This window comes from Micromys minutus (assembly GCF_963924665.1).
Source record: "Micromys minutus genome assembly, chromosome: 4".
Classification (NCBI taxonomy): Eukaryota; Metazoa; Chordata; class Mammalia; order Rodentia; family Muridae; genus Micromys; species Micromys minutus.
The window spans coordinates 34,316,452-34,338,596 of record NC_137973.1 but is presented as its reverse complement, the minus strand read 5'-3'; the positions used below and the strand labels follow the sequence as shown (position 1 = coordinate 34,338,596).

Genomic DNA, 22,145 nt, shown 5'->3' with positions numbered 1-22,145 from the left:
GTTCAACTGCCAAAGCTACTCATGTCAGAAGGCCACATAGTTTGTCTGAAAATGGCCAGACAGTAAATACTTTAGGATGTGTGGGCCGTGTGGAGTCTTTCTCACATACTCTCTGCTTTTCTAGAGAACAATGCTTTGAAAATGTCAAATCTATTCTTAGTTCATGGATCATCCAGAACCAGGTCATGGCTCAAGCATGGGCTTGTGTTTGCAGGCTAGAGAAAAACCATGGCTGATGTAAACATAAACAAAAGAGAAAGTGAACAGGATCGTCAGTAACAAAGCTAAACACCAGTCATTATTTAACTATGCAGAAAGGACCTTATTAAATTGTGTCTATAGATTTACTTATTAACTTTTGTAGGGATCATCTAAATACATAAAAACATTGAAATGATAAACTGATATACAGGTATATTAACGATATATCATTAAACAACTTAAAAATCTCATTTCTCAAAGAATATTTAGTCAGTGTGAAAATGTTTATATTGATACACTCAGAAAGAAATAAAGTTTGGACAGTAACACGGAGGAGGCAGAGTTATAACTGTTAGCTTCTCTAAATATTTCTTTAGTATTTAGAAACACACACACATGTATGGTGAATATTGTGTAGGCATGTATGTGTGGATATGGACACCTGCACAGATTCTTGGACACGCATTTACAGAGGCCAGAGGGGTTCTTAGGTGCTGTCCTCCATTGCTCTCTGCTCTGTCGTCTGCAGCCGTGTCTCTCACTAAACTCGGGGCTCACTGATGAGGTTGGACAGCTTGGCTATAGTGAGCACCAGGGTCCTGCCATGGCCGCTGCCCCGTGCTGGATAATGGTGTGCACCAAAGCACTTGACCTTTTGTGTGGATGCTAGAGTCCCGAACTTGAGTCCTCATATTTGCACAGCAAACACTTTGCCAACTAAGCCATTTCCTCAGCCCTGATTAATACTTTTTATTAGCTAAACAAAGAAAATTAATTAAAAGTAACATTTTTTTTTTTTCCTGTACCACCTTCCTAGGTATATTCTGCTTGTCAAGCATTGTGTTCTTGACTGTGGAAAGGATCAATATTACTAAGTACACAGGAGAGACTTAGTTATTAATCCCATCCTTCGCTGGATTTGAAAACATTTGAAAAGTTAACTCATTCTCTTGTTTGGATAAGAAGCAGTTAATTTTTCCAGGGGGTGCTGCCTTGAAGTGCAAGTGGGCAGCCCTTTGAACCTCTTGTCTTAACCAGGTAATAAGCTCATGACCAAATCTGTGATTTTTCTTTTAAACCTTGTCTTTGAGTCCCAAGAGATTGGTCTTATGAAGTAAACTAAGTGAGGACCACTCGAAGGAAATTCCATGGCTTGCACTGAAGGGACTTGTAAGTTTTAGTAAGAATCAGTTCGAGGCAGGGTGAGATCCAGTCTGCACAAACCATTAAGGTCGGGAAGAGCACCTTACACAGTGCTGCTGCATATGTTTGGCTGGCCTGGACTCTTGCTACGGCTGTGAAATGTTGAACAAGCGCTTCTGGCGGGGGTGGGGATGGGGGATGCAGCAAGACCCAGTGAACAGCCAACTGCATATTGCTGCTCCAGGCGCTGAACCTGTAAAATCCACACATGTTGAGTGCCAGGGATGTGTGTACGGTTCTGTCCTGGGCTGGGCTGGCACACTGCCCTGCGTCCTTACCAGTGCCCAGCACCACAAAGGCAAAGATACTCACTCATTTCCACATTTTCTTCAACGTTTTCCTCTTTTCCCTCCTTCTTCTCCTCCTTCTTCGCTTCCTCCTGCTCTTCCTCTTCTTCTGAGGGCTCCTCCTCCTCCTCTTCCTTTTTCATGATTTCCTTTGGGTCTTTTAGGTGAATTATAAAATTGTGTTTATCTTTTTTTACTTTCACTTTGATGAAAGTTGGGCCTGAAGAAGATCCAAAGGAAAGAAAGTGAGCTGATTGAAGATGTTATACACACACCTTGACAAAATGCTAGTAGAATGCAGGACAGAATTAGACAACTCTATTCTGGGATGCTGAAAGAAGGCATGCACAAGGAGGTTTTCACAGGCCTTCTTGTCATATTCCAAACCAAATCACACAGACAAAATAGATCATCTGAAGCGGTGAATACTTATACTTAACTCTGATAAATCAAATGAGCTAATCAAAATGCAAGGTTTTAACATTTTTTGTATACAATAATATATAATGCAATAATTATGTATGTGTGTTTATGTGTGTTTGTGTGTATGTATTTCAAAACAGCTTTAAATTCATTATTCTCCTGCTTTAGCCTCATGTGTGCTGATGTTTCGAATGTAAACTATGATACTTGATGTCTATTAGAATATAATGACAGTCATTGTGTGTGTGTGTGTGTGTGTGTGTGTGTGTGTGTTCTACACTATGCAGGTTATAAGCAGTTTTCTACTAACCCATTCTCTCTTCACAGTGTTCTGGTTCCCCCATCTCTCTTTTATCTCCCTTTTAAATCCAGCCTTTCACTTTCAACTATGGTGGTAGTGTCTCTCAAAATTGATAGGATTAAGATGAAAATACTGTATTTTCTATGAACCATCTGAACTTTATATAAACTGTTCACATATGCCAAGTCTTAGTAAGAGTTAGCATACCAGCAGCAGAGGTCCCTGAGCACTGTTCTGTGAAGCACAATCCAGAACCACATTATAAACTCAAAGCATATGTTTGCTTTCTGACATGTGTTGCAATCACTATTACTTGATTAACTATTTGCTTATTAGAGTTGCTAATATACCATTGACTGACAATATAGAAGTATTTAAATATTTTCAACAACTAAGATGCTCCTCTCAACAATGCTTGAGAAAATTTTGAGTTGGCTGATCCCTTGCAGACTCAATTACTATAGAAGCTCATGAACCCTGAGAATGCAATATAGTGTAAATGTGGGCGCAGTGAGCTGCCACCCACATTGCTCGGAGGCACAGTGCTCCACGATGATCAGAAATGCACTAACACCACCCCCATGACATTAACAGCTCTTGCAGATGTACCTCGTTCAAACTTGGTCTTTTCCACTTCAATCTGCCCACCGTCGGAAGGATACAGATAGTAGTTTGTCCCTGAGATTTGGATAGGTACATCTCCCATATTGTATCCTCGGAACTAGAAGAAAACATATCACTGGGCGTGGAACTGCAATCAGCTTACTAGAGTTAGTTATCCAACTATAGTTTTCATAAGCTTAATATTTTTTGTTGTTGTTGAAACAATTATGACCGCTCCATTGTAGGCTCAGAAACCCAAATACAGGGTTATTATTAATGCTCATGATTATTAGAGACAGGGTTTTATTCAGTAACTGAGACTGATCTTAAACTCCTGATCATCCTGCCTCAGTGCCCAGGAAGAGGATTACAGTTAGTTGTATGCCACCATGCCCGTTCATGAGCATTTATAATCCAGTATAGATAACTAGTTGAATGGCACCACCCCTGTTCATGAGCATTTATAATTTAGTAAAGATAATGTCATGCTCCATCATCAAGATAACATGAGGAAAGACTAAGTTTGTTAATTTTTGTTGTAAAGTGAAGTGAAATATTGACATATGATGTGTTACAAGGACTTTTTAACACACCAGATATTGTTATTATAGCTGAAGGAGATTTAAGTGCATCCTAAAACCTTAGAGTAACAGGGCTGGAGTCATACATAGCTGCAAAGAATAGAACAGAACATTTCTCTCAATTTTTTCCTCACTGTTTTTTTTTTTTTTCTAATAAATAGATACCTGAGGGATAAAATACAAAGAGAGGGCTTAACCAAAGCATGTAAACCTGAAACTTGGCTCTCCACACAGAGGTATCTAAGTACATCCAGCAAGTCAAGCCCATGGAGTTGACCTGTGCAGTTACTTATTTGCATGTTTTAGTACTTAGAAGATATGTCTTTGAGTCACACTTCCATCTTTATAGCTCTTGATAATCTGTCTCAGGATAGAAAAAAACAGGCCTGAGGGTATTCCCATTTGGGTGTTTATCTATGAAAAAGAGTCTAGACAGAAATAGATATATTGACTAACCAGACACTCCAGAGCTCCCAGAGACTAAACCACCAACCAGTGGGTACACATGGAGGGACCCACGGCTTCAGTAGCACATGTAGTAGAGGATGGCCTTGTCAGGCAACAAAGACAGGAGAGACCCTTGACCCTGTGAAAGCTCAATACCCCAGTGTAGGGGAATGCCAGGGCGGGGAGATGGGAGAGAGTGGGTGGGTGGGGGAGCACTCTCATAGAGGCAGTGGGAGGGGAAAGGGATACTGGGATTCCAGAGGGGAAACTGGGAAAGGGGATAACATTTGAAATGTAAGTAAAGAAAACATCCAATTTAAAAAAAAAAGAAATTCAAGTTTAGTTTATAGATAGCAGGAAAACAAATTCTTGTTTCCCTAAAACTGTTAGAAGTAGCCCAAAATAAAGAATTATCAAAGTTGTTTTACCGGGTAAACAACTTCCGGTTCCGGAAGTGGGGCAGCTTCCTCTATTACTTCCAGCATCTTTACTGGCTCTTCCTTAGGCTTCTCCTTGGAAGAAGACTTTTTCTTCATAGCCTTAGTGTCTTCTTTGTCTGCCTTATCCTTGCCTTTCTTTTTACCTGTGTCCTTCCCTTTCTTCTCTGCTTTCTTTTCCTCCTTCAGGCGTTCCTCCTCAGCCAACCTCTCTTGTTCTTCCTTCCATGCCTGGGGGCACATCAAACAGCTTAACAGGGATTTTAAGAAAGATCAAATGTGAATTACATGTGGGTTAATTTTGGGTAAAATTTAGTATGGTGTTTTTGTGTGTTATCTCTGGTATTTAGAAACATTGAGCCAAGAACCTGTGGTTATCTTTGTCTCCTTTTCACTCCTCATCTCTATATCACCCCGTTTGTCTCCTTGGAGAACTCACTTCATTTTAGCTTCTTCCTCAACTTTCTACCATCTATTTACATGGTTCAAAATATTCCCTGTCTTTAGCCTGGCCCGAAGTATCAGCCTCTCCAGGAACCTGTCTCCTTCCATTCTCAAATTGCATCCTGAATATGCTTGGTTGGCAAAAAGGTAGACTGCCCAGAGAAGCATTCCCGATGCAGGATATTTCAAAAAGGGTGACAAAACATTTTTTTTAAGTCATGAGGTTTCAAGCATTTTGGTACATACTTGCTGTTTATCACTTGGGAGGCTGGGGGAGAAGAACTAAGACAGTGTGTATATGTAGTATATAGTTGCAAATGGAAGAAGCTCTGAGTTGATGTTAGCTCACAGAACATGGGGAATTAAGCCATAAAGCAACAGTGGTTTAGTGAACCTCGCTTATACTGATTTAAAGGGATTACTGATAATTTTGGGGGAGGGAATTTTATATGATAGTTGCCAAATAAAGCCACCATTAAAAAAAGACATAGAAATGTAACGCAGTGCATCGTCCCCATTTATACTCATTGTGTTAGATGTCATTATTACCTGTGCTGTGTATGACAGGCATACTATGCAATGGCACACACAGCCATGCTGTTCAGGTTCTAACAATGCCACACCGGTGGCTTGAAATCAGCCTTTGTTGCAATATTTACATGACAGACACTAGCCAATGTTACATCTTGGGGATTGGTTAACCACTGATTAAGTGTACTACGGAAAACAATTACTGGGCAGAATGTTGGGAATAATGATTCAGCTCAAGTGCCTGTAACTGCTGCACTGCACGGTGAGTGAAAATGAGAAACCATCCTTTCAGCATTCAGACGCTCCTTCTTCACTCAGCCAAATCGTTCTGTTATAGACAAATGAGTGGGATATACCCCTTTGTAATTTCACTTTGTCTCGCTAACATAAATGAAAATAGTAGTCAGTACTAGGAGTAGAACTGTACTTGTTTGTCAATTGTAACCAAAAGACACAATAATGTACCAAAAAAATCAGTGAAAGCATATGGAAGTATTAATTTGCTAAGTGGACTTTGCAATGAAGATTACCATAAAATTTGTTATCATTTACAGATTACATCCTAAGTTTACAATCCATAACATTTACTGAAAAGTTATTTGTGTACTATGGGCACACTTTTGTTTTTCTAGAGAGCAGCTGCTAAATGCTTACCAGATGATCACACAATGTTTTCAAAGCAGCTAAAGAGAAAAAATAGTTAAACTGTCTACAAATAAGTTAAATGTGACAATTTATTAACATCTATGATGTCAGCAGAGAAGAGGGAGATGGATGTCTTGGGAGTCCTATGAGGAAATGAGAAACTCAACCAAAAATTGTATAAATAACAAAAACTATGCCTAATGAATAGGGGCAAAATGAAGCCATTTTCAGATAAGTCACAACTGACTTTAATAGAAACTGTAATATTATGATATAATAAGAACCAGATATTTGGTCTTCATTCCTGGGACCTGGCACAGAGCTCTCAAATCCCCTGGAATTCTGTGAGTGATACGACTGTCTTTTGTTCTAATGAGGCAACTCTTGGCAAACCCTTAGATGGTTTCAGAATGGGGTAGGAGCTGCTCACCAGAAAGATCAAACCCAGGTTAGAAGCTGGGAACTTACAGACTCTTCCCCTTCCCCTCCCCACAACCTTCAAGGATGAGAGAGGAGCTGCAGATGGATTTAATAATTGATTGTACTTGGATAATGAAAAATCCATAGAAGCTCCTAAACCACACAGTTTGGAGAGGTTATGCACCAGTGACTGAATCCACGTCCTAGGAGGGTGACACAAGTGCAGAAAGAAGGTGGCCCAAACAGAGTAAACCTGCATTTGCCCATGAACATGCAAACAGAACACCTCTGTGCATTTGTGCACACATGCTTGTGTGAATAGGAACCTATCAAACTTTGACATTTCTTTTTCCAGGAACTGCAAGGATCGTGCAGGAAAGGAATCTTGAATGATCACAGAAGCACTTACTACTTTTATAATTAAAAGTTCAAATAAAAACACGTGAAAAAAATATTTTCAACAAAGGTGAAGAGTAAACGATCATGAGTCAATCACTCACTGCCCTGGGATGTGCTTATGCAAAAATAATAAGCTATAAATCCTCCCGAAGACTTGTCTCGTGGGAGATCTGTGAAGGCACAGGGCCTTTCGGTGAGGATTCAGTCAACTCTGAGGTTTTGGCTAGAAAGACTGTCCTGGGACTATCACATACTCCGTCACAAGGTCATTTTGGCCTTGTGATTCATCTGTGACATTTGTCTTGGCTTACCTTGAGAGAGCCTTCTAATACAAAGGGGATCTTGTCTTTTTCTTTCTCTTTCTCTTTTTCTTGGTCTGATAGCTCTGTTCTGCTGGGTACTTTGTTAGCTATAAGTGAAGGATATCAAACTTTTTAGCAATCACAGGACCACCAAGCCTCTGGGCTAGAGGCAACCTCAAAGGCTCTTAGATTCAGCTCCTTGTTTAAATCTCTAAACACTTGCTATCCACTTCCATAGCTATGCCTGAGTGGTGGTGAGCCTTTGGTGATGACATCTCTCAATACATTCACACTGTGTTGACATGTTGTTTAAATCCATCTCCATGAAAATTTCAGGCAATTAATCTTTAGCGTCTCAGAACCATAGGTACTCACCTAATGCCCCATCCCATACTGAGACCCCTCTCTTGCCGTTGCTGTCTTTCCAACATCCTGACATGTTTTCTGACAGGAATAGACTTGGTTAAATACTTGCCAGGTACATTGCACACTTAAATAACCAGTTTATATTTTAAATATTGGGGTTTTGGTTTGCTCAGTATCATTATATCCAAAAGGTGGTCAGAATTTCCCTTGCCAGTAGGCTAAGTATGCAGTAAGCCTTTCTTTCATTTTTAATGTTGTTCCTCTCATTACTCTAAGCATTTAGCAAAGTCTTGTTGTGTTCCCATAGGAGAAAGCTCAGCTCCTGATAATACAACCATTTCTCTGGAGTCCAAAGGATTCCTTATTAGAGTGGTTTATGTTCTGCTTTACAGTCAGGCCATATGCAAACTACTCTAGTAGCAAAAAGAGGCTGCAGTTTTTTTTTTGTTTTTTTTTTAGAAGTTTCATACCTTGATCTCACCATGAGATGTTACTTTGACCTTTAGCTATCATAAATAATAGTGCTAGCAGAATGAAATGCTTTCCCATGGACTGTCAAATGTCTATACTTTCTAGATGAACTCTATATTTCACTTCTTTATGGTCTTCCTTAAAAATGACCTTGCTCTTTGTTATCCCCTTTTCTCTCTCCTAATGTGCCCAAAGTTCTAGAACTTAGCCAAGTCCTAGAGATGAGAAAAATCAAAGATCCACGGCCTGATCAAGTTCATGCCACAGGCCTCTGGCCAACTCTTCCCACTGACCCCTCAATTCCTACTCCCAGGAGGTCTTTACATGCTGTTTGCTGCTCGAAGAAGAGTCTTACTGATTTTTTGCGGTTGGGATCTACGATTATCCCCTTGAGGATAACTAAGACTTTACCTCCCACACTGCCAGTAATCTTTTGATAGAACACACAGATTCTATCAGCGAGAACATTGGTGTTTCCCCAACGCATCATATTTAATCTGTGTAGCAGGTTAAATCTTTCAGAACTCATAGGAGATGGAACAGTGACAAACATTCTTGTGTCTGACTCAGGTACAATGTCATCACATTTGAAATGCAGCTGTTTTATTTATTAGAGAAAGTAAAGACTCAGACATTTGGGGCAACCTTTTAACCTTGGGCTATGAGTTTGAAATTAAAATAGGATGATGCTTATCGCTCGGTTGATAAATGCATTGGTTACTTACTTTTAGATTTTTTAGGGCCAACAATTTTGCTAGCAGAAGTTTTGGCAGTAGCAGCTTTCAATTCCAACTCCATCTTGTTCTTGTTGAAGTCCTCAACCATTTTGGCTTCCTGGTACTTTGCTTCTTCCTGTATGACCCAGTTTTCAATAGATTTTGCAACAAGTTCTAAGTAATTCCTAAATGAGACAAAGAGAAAAGGATGGCAGGTGAGAGTCCTTACTAAAGCCTATGAGAAAACTGGGTCCAGGTGATGTGAACAAACTCTTCACACGTGCAAGGATTCTGAGCTGTCCAAGGAGCAAAGAGATCAGGGGCAGATCTTGGCTGAGTGTGAGAAAAATGCCCACTTCTCTTCACAGTTAAAGAAATAAAGCTTAACAGTGAGGTCTTTCCATTCAAGTGGAAAGAAAATCTGGGAAAGTTTAATTTTTAACTTATGTGTGTGTATGGGTCTGCATGAGCAATGGTGCGGAAGATCAGATCCTCAAAAACTGGAGTCACAGCTGGTTGGGTACCCCCTGACATGGGTTCTGGGAACCTTCGTCTGGAAGGGCAGTGGGAGCTCTTAGTTGCTCAGCCCTCTCTGGATTAATATCAAGAGAGTCAGTGGCAGTTGTGTCAAAGCAACAGTCACTGTCACAGGATGTAACTACAATCAATATCTTTTCAGTGTAAGTTTACAGTGCATTAAAAATTCTTCCCATTGCTACTCCAGTTACTTCATTAGGAAAAAAACACCTTGTCCAGCTCTAAAGTTTATTGGCTTTGGGAGCATCTGCCTTATAAATCCAATTCCTTAAGATGCTCACACATTTGTGCTCCTCCCAGGAACTGCTGTTTACTAAGAATGATCCATTGTTGCAAATCTGTTCTGACCATTTGTACTTTCACAGTGTGTTTTGAAAATGAAACATTAATAAGCACATGTGGACATCTAAAGAGGTTCCTTCTGAAAGAAAGTAAATGGACACATTTAGACTTAAGAAATACTAGTTTTTAAAAATGAAGTGAGGCTTAATATTTGAAAAAAAAACACAGCTAGATGAATAGTATGTTCAGAATGCATTGTAATTTGAGTTATTGTTTCTTCTTCTTTCTCCCCCCTCCCGTGTGTGTGTGTGTGTGTGTGTGTGTGTGTGTGTGTGTGTGTGTGTATGAGTGTGTGTGTAGAAGGGTGTGTGTTTATGCTATGTCACACACATATGTTCTCTTCTTTTCTCAAATGGGTCCTGAGGAGTCAAATCATCAGACTTAATGACAATTATCTTTACCTGATGAACCACCTTGTAGACCTTTCTAAAGATATACAATAAAAACAGTAGATTATGAATTATAGTGTTTGACACCTTCCTTTAGAAGGCACCAGACATCTCCAACTCTATGAGTTGCCAAGCAAATGCCTCATGTTCCACCGAGGTTGCCACATCAAAGCTGGTATTTTAGCTGATGACACTGTCGGTTACAGAATTAAACATCATGAAAGGATTGTTATTTTCCTACATCCTTCTTCCAATCTGTTAGTAAATAAAATTAGTTAGAAAGACTATATTCACAGTAACTTCAGAATCCACTCTCTTTCCCTTTTGTCATGGCCACATTCTAATTCACTCTCATTTCTTCTTAGGATAACTGCAACAGCGTCTAACTAGTCTCTCAGTGTGTGTGTGTGTGTGTGTGTGTGTGTGTGTGTGTAAGGGGTTGTACCTTTAGACATCTCGGACCTATTCTCAAATCAGCAAATAGACTAGGCCTTTTAATTTGTAAGTTGGAGAAGTTCTTTCTTATCCTTAGTGCCTTTCAAGGAATATTTCAAATGAAGAAGAGGGATTCCTGACAGCTGAGGAGATGCTCAGTTGGTAAAGTGCATGCTGTGCAAGGATGAGGGCCTGAACTCCTGCAGAAAAGCCAGAGGTGGTGGCAGAGCCACATAGAATCCCACTTTAGAGAGATGTAATTCCAGAGGGGCAGGGAAGAGTGATCAGTTGTTTTCCCACATCACATGCAAATTAATGAGACTTGGTCCAGTGAAAGGCCCAGCACCAATTAGCAAAACAAAACAAAACAAACAACCCCAAATGAATGGTACCCAAGGAATGAAGCCTAAGGAATAACCCCTGGTTGACACCTGGCTTCCACACGCACAGCCACACAGATGCATGTATACCTGCACACCACCCTCACATGTGCACGCAGATGATCATGCACATTTATAATGAGACGACAAAGAAACAAACCAGGATTCTCAGTGTCCCCAAACAAGAAGATCTAGGCTAAAATAATGTCAAATTAGTGTTCAAATGAGGACACACACACCATGCTTCAGGTAAAAAACCACAGATATTTCCTGAATTAATTTCTTCCAATGTATTCCAGTTATATTTTTTAAAGTAAAGATGGCAGCATTGGCTATAGATAGAACTGTCACGACAACTTAGCACATGGTTTAAACCATACATGCAAAGAGCTGTGTTTTGTTTTGGTTTTTTTTGTTTGTTTTTGTTTTTTTATTAAAAACTGCCACTTTGCAGATGGAAATAACATTTCTAGATAATTTCAAAATGGGATTCTGTGGTGGGTTGAGTAGGAATGGTCCCCATAGGCTCATATATTTGAATGTGCAGCTACCATATATATATATATATATATATATATATATATATATATATTGAGTGTTTGAGAATTAGAAGGATTAGGAGGTGTGACTTTGTTGGAGGAGGTGTGTCACCTGGGGTGGAGTCTGAGGTTTCAAAAGCCCATGCCAGGCCCATGCCATCTGCCTGCTGGCTACGGATCAAGAAGGAAAGCTCTCAGCTACTGCTCCAGTGCCGTGCATGTGTTCCCTACTATGATGACCACAGACTAACCTTCTAAAGTGGTAAGCAAGCCTCCAGTTCAGTTTCTTTTTTGTAAATTCCTTGGTCGTGGTATTCCATCACAACAATAGAAAACTCACTAAGACAAACTTTAGTAGCAAGGATTGGGTGGGGCATTGCTGTGACAGCTTTGACCCTGGAGTTTGTTGGAGGAACATGGAAGATCTGGAACTTTGGACTTGGAAATCAGTTGAATGCTTTAAGTGGGCTTAATGGGCCATCTTACTAATAGTAGCACAGAAGCCAGGGGTATAGAGGCTGATGTGGACTGTGGTAGCTCAGAGGGTTTGGACGGGGAAGAATATCTAGAGATCAGGTGACTGCTTTTGCCTTTGTCCTAAAAAATCTGCCTGAGGCTAAATTGAAGAGTTTTGGAAGAGATATTAAGACAGCCTCCTATTGACTGTCCTGTGGTAATTAGTGATCACCCTTGTGCTGATAGACAATGAAACAGCAAGTAGGGCAAAGAGAACTCTGGAATGTACAGTTTAAGAAAAAAGCACCAGGAAACAGTCTCCTGCTGGAGGAGAACAAAGGTTTAAAGAAAAGCCAAATGCTACTTAAAATAAAGGGAGTGGTAACCTCAGGGCAAGACCCCACCCAGCTCATACAGTGAACCCAGAAAGGAAAATGTCTGAGGGATTTCCGAGGCCTAAGCAACAACAGAAAGTTTGTGTGAATGTAATTCAAGAAGCAGACTAAGTTCTAGCCCAAGAAAGCAGAACAGAGCAGCTTTGGCTATGCGGTTCTGGAATTAGCATCAAGAAAGATGAGGAAAGGACTGGTACAATATTCCACCATGTTTAAGGAAAGCCACTGAGGCCAGATGTGTGGCAGGGGAGTCCCTGGATGGAGGCTCCGAGAGGTCATTGTGTGGAGCTGTGAAGGTGAAGCCTGGGCTGCTTTGAGTAAGATGTTTGAAGTGTCTCAGCTAAGGGGTACCTGACAAGGAGAGCTGCTGTAGACCAGGTGTGAAACCAGCTTGAGAGAGAGAGGGAGAGGGAGAGGGATGAAGGAGAGAGAGAAAGAGAGAAAGAGGGAGAGGGAGGAAGGGAGTGAGAGGGAGGGAGGGAGGGAGGGAGAGAGGAAGGGAGAGAAGTGGAAGAAAACATCTTTAGATCAGATATATCAATACCTTCACGTCACATATAGAGATAGAATTGGAGTCTTCCCTGCTGTAATTGGTTCAGGATTTTTCCCATGATGCTCTCTTTTCTCCCTTTTGGAATGGTAATGTCTGTCTATATTGTGCCACTGTATGATGAGAGTACATGCTTTACTTTTTGCTTTAGATTTTACAGGGGATTATAGTTCAGAGTGTCTAGAACCTCAGAAGAGGCTCTGAATTTATAAATAACGGCGTTGAGACTGTGCAAGTGTAAGGGGACTTTAGTAAACAAGCCCTCCATTAAATGCTTCCGTTTCTAAGCATTTTATAAGGTCATGGTGCTTCACCACAGCAATAGAATACTTTTGCTTGTTATGTACGAAGTGCATTTGCCTTTTTTAGCATTTTAATGAAATGACATTGGTACGTAGTAACTCCAGATGTCATATACAATAATTAAGCATGTCTTAAATAAGCATGTACAGTTCCTAAAAAAAATATAAATAGAATTATATCATAAAAGACACAAACTAAGGAGGAACTAAGATAATTTCATCTACCTAAAAAAGGAGATTAATACTAAAACAGAAACATATTTGTAGAATTAAACAGAAAGAATGAAGTCACATTAGTGGGAATAAAAGAACATAGATTGCTTTTAATATCCCTAAAATTGTTATTAATTCATATTAAAAGCCCTTAAAAATCCAGGCTATTATTTGAAGGAAATGTTACTACGAAGTGAAATCACATAGAAAACTGTGAGGGTGGGAGACACACTGGAGAACACTGAAGCCTTTGCTGCTGCTGGGTTTTGTCTAGCTGCCCTGTGCCTGAGGTGCCACCAAAGAAAGAGTTCTCATTACAAGGGAAAGTGTCCCCTCTTTAACTTAAGCTAATTTCCCATTAGTGTAGTGATGGATGATATGGGCCTTTTATTGTATTGTTAAAAGTTACATTCAACTAAGAAAAATGCACTTTAGAACACAGAATAAAAGGTGAATTTGGAGAAATACACTCTGCTTATAAACAGAGAGGGGGTAGGGGGCAGACACAAAGTCATCACTTTAAAGGCAGATATTATTAAATCGCTTTAAGAAATGGATATGTATCATGAACAGACTATGTTTAAATCAGTTATATATTAGCCATAAAAAAATGTAAATTACCCATATGTAATGAAGAATTAGAAAACCTGAATAAAGGATTTGCCTTAACAGTACTGAAAGCATAGGCAATCCCTGTGTTCATCTTACAGACATTTTAGGATTGGTTTATTTTTTACAAAATGACATCACAATTTTATATCTAATTGTTTAGTTGTGTTCACATGCTCCTGAGTATATGTATGTGGACCACAGGTATACAGGTTCCCACAGAGGTCAGAAGAGGGTGTTGAACCCCCTGGAACCAGAGTGATTGGTGGTTCTGGGCCACAATATGGGTCTTGGGAACCAACCCTGAGTTCTCTGAAAGAGAGCATTCCCTCCAGTGTAAGTCTGGGAGATCATTCCCTCCAGTGTAACCCTGGGAGAGCATTCCCTCCAGTGTAACCCTGGGAGAGCATTCCCTCCAGTGTAACCCTGGGAGAGCATTCCCTCCAGTGTAACCCTGGGAGAGCATTCCCTCCAGTATAATCCTGGGGAGAGCATTCCCTCCAGTATAACCCTGGGGAGAACATTCCCTCCAGTGTAACCCTGGGAGAGCATTCCCTCCAGTGTAACCCTGGGAGAGCATTCCCTCCAGTGTAACCCTGGGAGAGCATTCCCTCCAGTATAATCCTGGGGAGAACATTCCCTCCAGTGTCACCCTGGGAGAACATTCCCTCCAGTATAACCCTGGGGAGAACATTCCCTCCAGTGTCACCCTGGGAGAGCATTCCCTCCAGTATAATCCTGGGGAGAGCATTCCCTCCAGTATAACCCTGGGGAGAACATTCCCTCCAGTGTCACCCTGGGAGAGCATTCTCATATTGCTATAGGATCCAGAGAAAATATTTTGAGGATTCACTGCATAAGAATTTTTGTAAATATCCCTTATAGGCTAAAAATGTTACTATTTTTTTAAGGAGTGAACCTGCTGAATTTTACCAGTAGCTCTTCCGATGTTAAAAAAGACTCTCATTTCTCAAGAGGACTCTGTATTGGGTCTCTTTGCTTTGCTAATGTACTTCTTAGCTTATCCATAGCTTTGAAGTGAGCAAGACTTGGTTGTTTTCTCTCTAAATATTCTCATTTGGCTTTGATGTACAGGATATAGAATTCTCAGAAGCTAACTGGGGAGTGGGCGTTTTCCTTGTTTATTTTCATGTTTTATTTTTTGAGTTTGTGGATAACTGAGATATATTTTCCTTTGATGATTGGTACAACTTGATAATAAAAACAACTATACCTAGGAATATGTTTAAGCACACATTGATTTTCCATTTTACTTTTATAAATTTTATATTGGATTTTAGAAGCCAAGGCAGACGGGGATTGCCCATGTAACCCCAGCTCTTGAGAGGCTGAGTCAGCAGGAATGCTTTGAGTTTCTGTGAAGCCTGATCTACCTAGTAGCAAGACTTTGTCTCATAAAGTTAAGACAGAAATGTATTAATAATAACTGTACTTACAAAAAAACTCATTAATGGTCAAATTCTATGGAAATACATAGTGACATCAGTAACATCATGTGGACAATGGGAAAGGAAACAGTTTTATATGTGATTAAAGTAAAGCTTTTTCCAACTTAAAGTACATTGTTGCACATGAAGGAAGTTTTGAATGAAGTTTTGATATTAACCAGAAAGCAAAACCTGTAATAAACACAAAAAACTATAAAGCAACAGTTACCAAACAGAACAGTTCAAAAGTCATAACAACAGAAATGAGTACGGAACTCCTGAGAAGAAAAAAAAAGATGCATAAAATAATAGTAAATTCTTATATATCATACTAAATATAAAGGGATCAGATTATCCAGTCAAGAGTCATGGGGTGGGTGAATAGGAGATAAAAGAAGATACAGAGAAGTTCACTTTAAATTTAAGGGAATATAGAGATTTAATATAAAGAAACAGAAACTGTGCTCCATGAAAATGGTAACTGAAGAAATTAGAGATGTTTTCATCTTTATCAGACAAATAGATATTAAATAAAAATATTTAAGAGATGAACAAATTCATCGCTCTTTCAACCTAATGCTTGAAGTGATAGATAGAGCAAACAGACAGAGGAGAGAAACAGAAGACATCCAGATTAAACAGGAAAAAGTAATGAGGTATTTAGAGTTACTAATGAATTTAGAAACATTATAGAATACATAGAGAAGTTAGTTGTGTTTTGATACCCTGACAAAGAACATGTAGGAAAGAATATTAAAACTCAAACCGTTTGTCATATCATCAGTAAAAATAAAATAAATATAAATGAGTGATGAATTATCTATACACTGAAAATTAAAACCATGAGTGAAAAGATATTATGTGGTCATGGGTTGAAAGAATTAATTGTTAAAATGTCCATGTTACCCAAAGTGATTTACAAATTTATTTTTAAATGCTCTCCCCAGGGTTACACTGGAGGGAATGCTCTGCCCAGGGTTACACTGGAGGGAATGTTCTCCCAGGGTTACACTGGAGGGAATGCTCTCCCAGGGTAACACTGGAGGGAATGCTCTCCCAGGGTTACACTGGAGGGAATGTTCTCCCAGGGTTACACTGGAGGGAATGTTCTCCCCAGGGTTACACTGGTGGGAATGCTCTTCCAGGGTTACACTGGAGGGAATGTTCTCCCAGGGTTACACTGGAGGGAATGCTTTCTCCAGGGTATGTGAGGAAGATGTGGAAAAGACTAGAGGAACAAAACTCAGTGGACATGGGCGGAGCTACAAATGTGATAGGTGTGAAAGAAGGCAGTAATCCATGGAGGAACATGTTGTTGCCCAGTAGGGTCAGCAGGGTGGCATGCAGCAGTGTGGAACTTAAGCAGACTCAGTTTCTGAATGAGCTGCACAGCCTCAGGCCTACCCTCCCTCTGAGCAAGGAGGTCTAAGATGAAGAATGGTTCATTTCCTGGATTGAACCTCCGCAAGAGACCTCTGAAGTCCATACTTCTCATGGAAGCCATACTGGTATCAGTGGTTTGTACTGCTGCCCCAGGCTGTGATGAATCTGGAGGGCTATGTGGATACCCATGGTCTGAACTGCTGCAGAAGGCTACGAATGTGCCCACGGTCTACTACATCCATAGGCTGTGTTGACCTCCATACCCTGTGCTGCCACCAGAGACCAAGCAGAGGTCCTTGGCGTGTGGTGCTGATAGAGACCATGTGGGTGTTTGTGCCCATGCTGTTGCCAGAAACCACGAACAGGCCCAGGACCCTGCTGACTGAAAAGGGCAGAGAAACTAGATTTGCAGTGGTATAGATGGCCTCAGATGCACAGCTGAGAGAGAGCAACATGGAAGGCTTCTCTGACAACCCTTACTCCACCAAAAAATAACAGCCTAAAAAGGAAGCCACTGAAGAGAACTCTTAACTATTGTCATAAGGATGATGAATGGAGCAAACATACGGCTTCTGGCCAGGGGTGTGGGTGGAGAAGAAAGCCATCCACCAGGAGTTTGGCCAATGTTCCAGCGGATATATGGACAACACAAATTAGACCTGATTTTTTTGCCTTTTTTTTTCTTCTCTTTTTGAAGGGGGCGTGGGGGGGAAGTGAGTGTGATTGGGTTGCATGATGAGAAACTTCCAAATAATCAATAAAATTTTTGTTAGAAAAGAAACCAAAAAGTAATACAGACTAATAGTTCAAATACTCCTACTACACACCTTAAATAACTCATCTAATAACCTTCACATGACCTTGTTTATGGCCCTTTGCTCCCCCAGTTTTTCCTCAGGTCAGCTTCATTTGCTCTTTTATATTCCCAAAGGTTATACTATTGACCTTCATCAGAGGAATAGATACAGAAAATGTGATACATTTGCACAATGGCGTACTACTCAGCTATTAAAACAATGACTTCATGAGATTATTAAGCAAATGGATGGAAATACAACATATCATCCTGTGTGAGGCAACCCAGTCACAAAAGAACACACATGGTATGCACTCACTAGTAAGTGGATATTAGCCTAAAAGTTCAGAATACCCAAGACACAACTCATAAACGATATGAAGCTCAAGAAGGAAGACTAAAATGTAGGTGCTTCAGTCCTCCTTAGAAGGGGGAAAAATACAGGAGGAAATACAGAGACAAAGTGTGGAGCAGAGACTGAAGGAAAGGCCATCCAGAGACTGTCCCACCTGGGGATCCATCCCATATGCAACCCCCAAACCCAGTCACTATTGCTGATGCCAAGAAGCGCTTGGTGACAGGAGCCTGGTATAGATGACTCCTGAGAGGGTCTGTTAGAGTCTTACTGGTACAGATTAAGATGCTTGCAGCTCACCATCAGACTGAGCACAGGGACCCCAATGGAGGAGTTGGAGAAAGAACTGAAGGATCTGAAGGGGTTTGCAACACAATGGGATGAACAACATTGTCAACCAACCAGACCCCTCTCCTGAGCTCCCAGGTACTAAACCACAAAACAAAGAACACACATGGAGGGACCCATGGCTTCAACTGCATATGTAGCAAAGGATGGCATCGTCTGATATCAACAGGAGGAGAAGCCCTTAATCTTGTGAAGACTCATTTCCCCAGTGTAGGGGAATGCCAGGGTAGTGATATGGGAGTGGGTGGGAGGGGGAACATTCTCATAGAAGCAGGGGGAGAGGGTACGGACGAGGGGGAAACTGGGAAAGGAGATAACATTTGAAATGTAAAGACATAAAATATTCAATTAAAGTGCAAAAAAGTATTTGAGTATGCATTAGACAGTATTGAAATAACAAGAGGCATAGGCTATTATTAAGGAGAGAGCTGTGCTCTAAGGGAACAATTAATGAAAAGCCAAACCAAAACAAACACAAATAACTACTGAGAATTAAAAAGACTCAGTAGCTATTAGACATCCTGGAAACTTGACCCGTTATTTTGATAGTCTTCAGTTGTCCTACCCAGGAATCTTTTCAGACACACTAGAGTTAACAAGTAACAGTGAGCCAAGAGTTTAGTAGTTACCTCTTCAGTGTCCCCGACTCAATCTCATTACAGTTTAAATGAACAGAAAGTGCTTTAATAGCATCTCTATTAGAGTCTATGTGGGCAAGAGTGACACTCACGACTCATGCTATAGTGTCACGATGTAGACACAGTGTACGTCCGTAGCACACAGCACATACCAATTTAGGGAGCTCAGTTGACCCTATGGCACGATATAAATGCTTTCACTTAGTTGAGCCACAAAGATGAGATTGAGGAACCAAAACTTAAGTGGCTAACTCAGCTACTGTTTAATTAACAGAATTGTCTAAGTCACCTGAATCCGACGTTGGAGTGAAGAGCAATATTCCAATATTCACAGTGCAGACGCTGTAGATTCATTGGATTATGAAAAACCAGAAGTAAAGAGTTGTCCTGTGTGTGGTAGTAAGAGTCAACACACCGGTATTGTTGATGAGCTTCTTGAAGAACCTGAAGATAGAGTAAATGTATTGTTCCGTTGTTCTACCCCCAGGAGAAGAGGCAACTGCTACAGTGGCATCCCTGACCCTGCTTCTCCCTCTTTCATTACCATGTCCTTGGCCATCTTTGGTTTTCCAGTGGATTCTTTTCTAACTACTAGAGAATGAGAACATAAAATAAATAGAGTAGGCCTTAGGGGTGGAGACACTTGCTAAGTGCTCTTCACAAGTGTTAGTAGATAACAATCAGTCCTTTAACAGTTTTCTCTGTCTCCGTATAGGTCATTTTATTTTCAGCATTATTAAATATTGCAAATAAAATGAGCATTATATACTAGGATGAGCTTGACCTGTTCCAAGTTCATAAACTGACACCCAAACCCCTACTGGATAATATTTGAGGTCTTTGGGGGAAGTTATTAGGGTGGGGATCCCACAATAGGATTTGTGTTCTTATCATCTGGGACATTATAGAGCTTTCTCTCTCTTTTCTTTCTCTCTGCTCTGGATAACTCAGCAGAGCAGTATCATGTACAAGACAGAACCCAATCCTACTAACACCTGGATTTTGTTCTCACATTCCTTAAGCTCAGACACTTCTACTATTTAAGCTGCCCAGCCTAAAGTATTTTGTTATGGCAGCCTGAGTAGACAAGGGTAACAGCTAACATTTGTTTTTCTTCTGTTTCTAATATCAGGTCTCATCTGCCAGCATAAGGGAGCTGACAAGAAGAGAGTTTGTAGGTATGGGTGCTGGAGTTCAAGCCAGCTATCTTTCTATCTTCCAGCTCTGATTTTCCTCTCTCTCAGTGTGCCCTCCATATATACTGCAGGGTTAGAGTGAAATGGGGTGAGTGGTCTTTCTGATAGATGCCATTGCCTCTGACCTGTTAGGAAATACAACACTCGCAGCCCGCACTGTAGCAGGAGCCACCAGCAGAGGACACCGAGGCAACAGCTGCTTTCATCAGGGTTTGGTTTGTGTTTTCAGTGCCAGTTTACCACACACAGCTTTGTGTGCTCTGCCAGGAGGGTCATCTCAAGGAATTGCAAGCATTGCCAAAAGAGAGTTGTTTCTGTTTTACCTTCATTTCTATACTAGTAATGGATGGAAAATCATACATTTATTTCCAAGTCTAGTCCCCTGTATGAGAGTCTCAATGGAGAGTCTCTGAAACGGTTGCTTTCTGAGGCAATTAAAATACAATTGCCCTACAACCCATTTCTTAACTACTATTTTTGAAAGGCAAATTCCTCTGAGTCATAAACCTGAGGAAAAAAAATGTTTGTTTACAATAAACAGTAAACATGTGCCCCTCCTTTTAGAAGACAAGAGCTCTGCCATCTTTGGCTGTTGGGGAATGTAGTGGAAAGATTTCCAGAGCCATTGCTGGCTTTCAGCCTTTGAAGTGCTTGCATTATTTTTCCTTTACCAACTGGTGTTTGCCCTTTGCGTGTGTTTGCTGGTCTCATGTAGTTCACAAAGAGAGTGATGGTGCTGTAACTCAGCATGGATGTGTTGGCCTGATATAAGGAAGGGCCTGGGGTTGACCAACAGAACCACAAAGCAACAACTGCCACCACAGTGAGAAACAACCAGCAGAAAGAGAGTTAAGTGTCAGGCACTGTTCCAGCGACACACAAATGAATGCAAGGGACAAAACTTTTCTCTGCAATTGGATTAAGTTTCGCTACAGGTCACTCTGAGTTCTGATCAAGTGAGTGAAATATTTGAATTGTAGAGACTGAATCAGAGTGGAACCCAAAGTAGTCTGATTATTAGGACATGTCAACACAAGGTGATGCTGGTAAAAATTAAAACTGGCATGGTCAGACCTCAGGGCACCTTTGTCAGTCTTGTTGGCGACTGCCCCCTACTGTAGCAGAAAATCAGGTGGAAACCCACAGAAGGTGAGTCAAGGGGATAAAGATCAGAGAACCCTAGCTCCTACTGAGGGAGAAGCACACTGGGGGGAAACAGAAATTATGTAAATGTATAAGTCACAAAATGAGTCACAAATGTGGGCCACATATGTAATTCTAAATGTTATAGTTGCTACATTTGAAAAGGTGAGACAGGTAAAAATCTTATTTGTTTCATTCAATCTATGAAATGCTATCATTTCAACGTATGGTAAATATAAAAATTATGAATGAGATATATCATTACTTCAGGCCAAGTCTTTGAAACCTAGTGAGTTTGACCCCTATAGCTACACGTGGAGGGAGTGTCATGTGACTCTGCCTTCTTTCTGGTTGAATTTTTTTTTTTTTTATGCAGAGGACCATTTTTCTTTACCATTGATGTTTGGAAATTGCTTTTTTCCCCCTATAACATGGCCCTGTAGATTTGTCTGGCTTTAAAAATGTGGGATTGTAAAACCTTATCAGAATGAGATTCAAATTAGAAAGACAAATCATCCCTAGCACAGGGTTTGCAAAATCTAAAAGGAGCATGTGTTCATTTCTGGATTTCTTACTATTTTTTTATAGCAGTTAAAAACATGTTTGGATGGAGCACATTTCTTTTCTTGGTTGTTTTCTTCATGTTTCTCACTTAAATTTCCATGTCATAGGCTTAATCCTAGGAATACACTGACTATATAGAGCAGCTGTGGCCTAGCACACAGCACTTAGCGCCGTAACAGCCAACTTACAGTTACCATTGACCAGGTCATTAAAACAGAAAGCGCCAGGAAGCACCATGAAGTCTAAACAGAAGAGGATTTGGGGAATGGGGGGGGGGCATGGTGCTGCTTCCTAGTGAAGATGTAGCAGGCTTTATGGAAACAGACATTTTCCAGTCATTTGGGGGAAGT

The 22,145-nt window shown here is 40.5% G+C and overlaps 1 protein-coding gene across 1 annotated transcript in view; it reads right to left on the bottom strand.

The window, feature by feature from the left end:
- The window catches only part of SPAG17 (sperm associated antigen 17), a gene marked incomplete at both ends in the record, with an annotated part of 212,051 nt that overhangs the window by 74,299 nt on the left and 115,607 nt on the right, over positions 1-22,145 (bottom strand). Inside the window, 6 exons of the mRNA XM_080915775.1 lie at positions 1,717-1,911; positions 3,025-3,136; positions 4,475-4,714; positions 7,234-7,331; positions 8,787-8,962; positions 19,182-19,336. Of these exons, the coding sequence (XP_080771901.1) occupies positions 1,717-1,911; positions 3,025-3,136; positions 4,475-4,714; positions 7,234-7,331; positions 8,787-8,962; positions 19,182-19,336 (976 nt within the window). The remainder of the gene's footprint in view (positions 1-1,716; positions 1,912-3,024; positions 3,137-4,474; positions 4,715-7,233; positions 7,332-8,786; positions 8,963-19,181; positions 19,337-22,145) is intronic.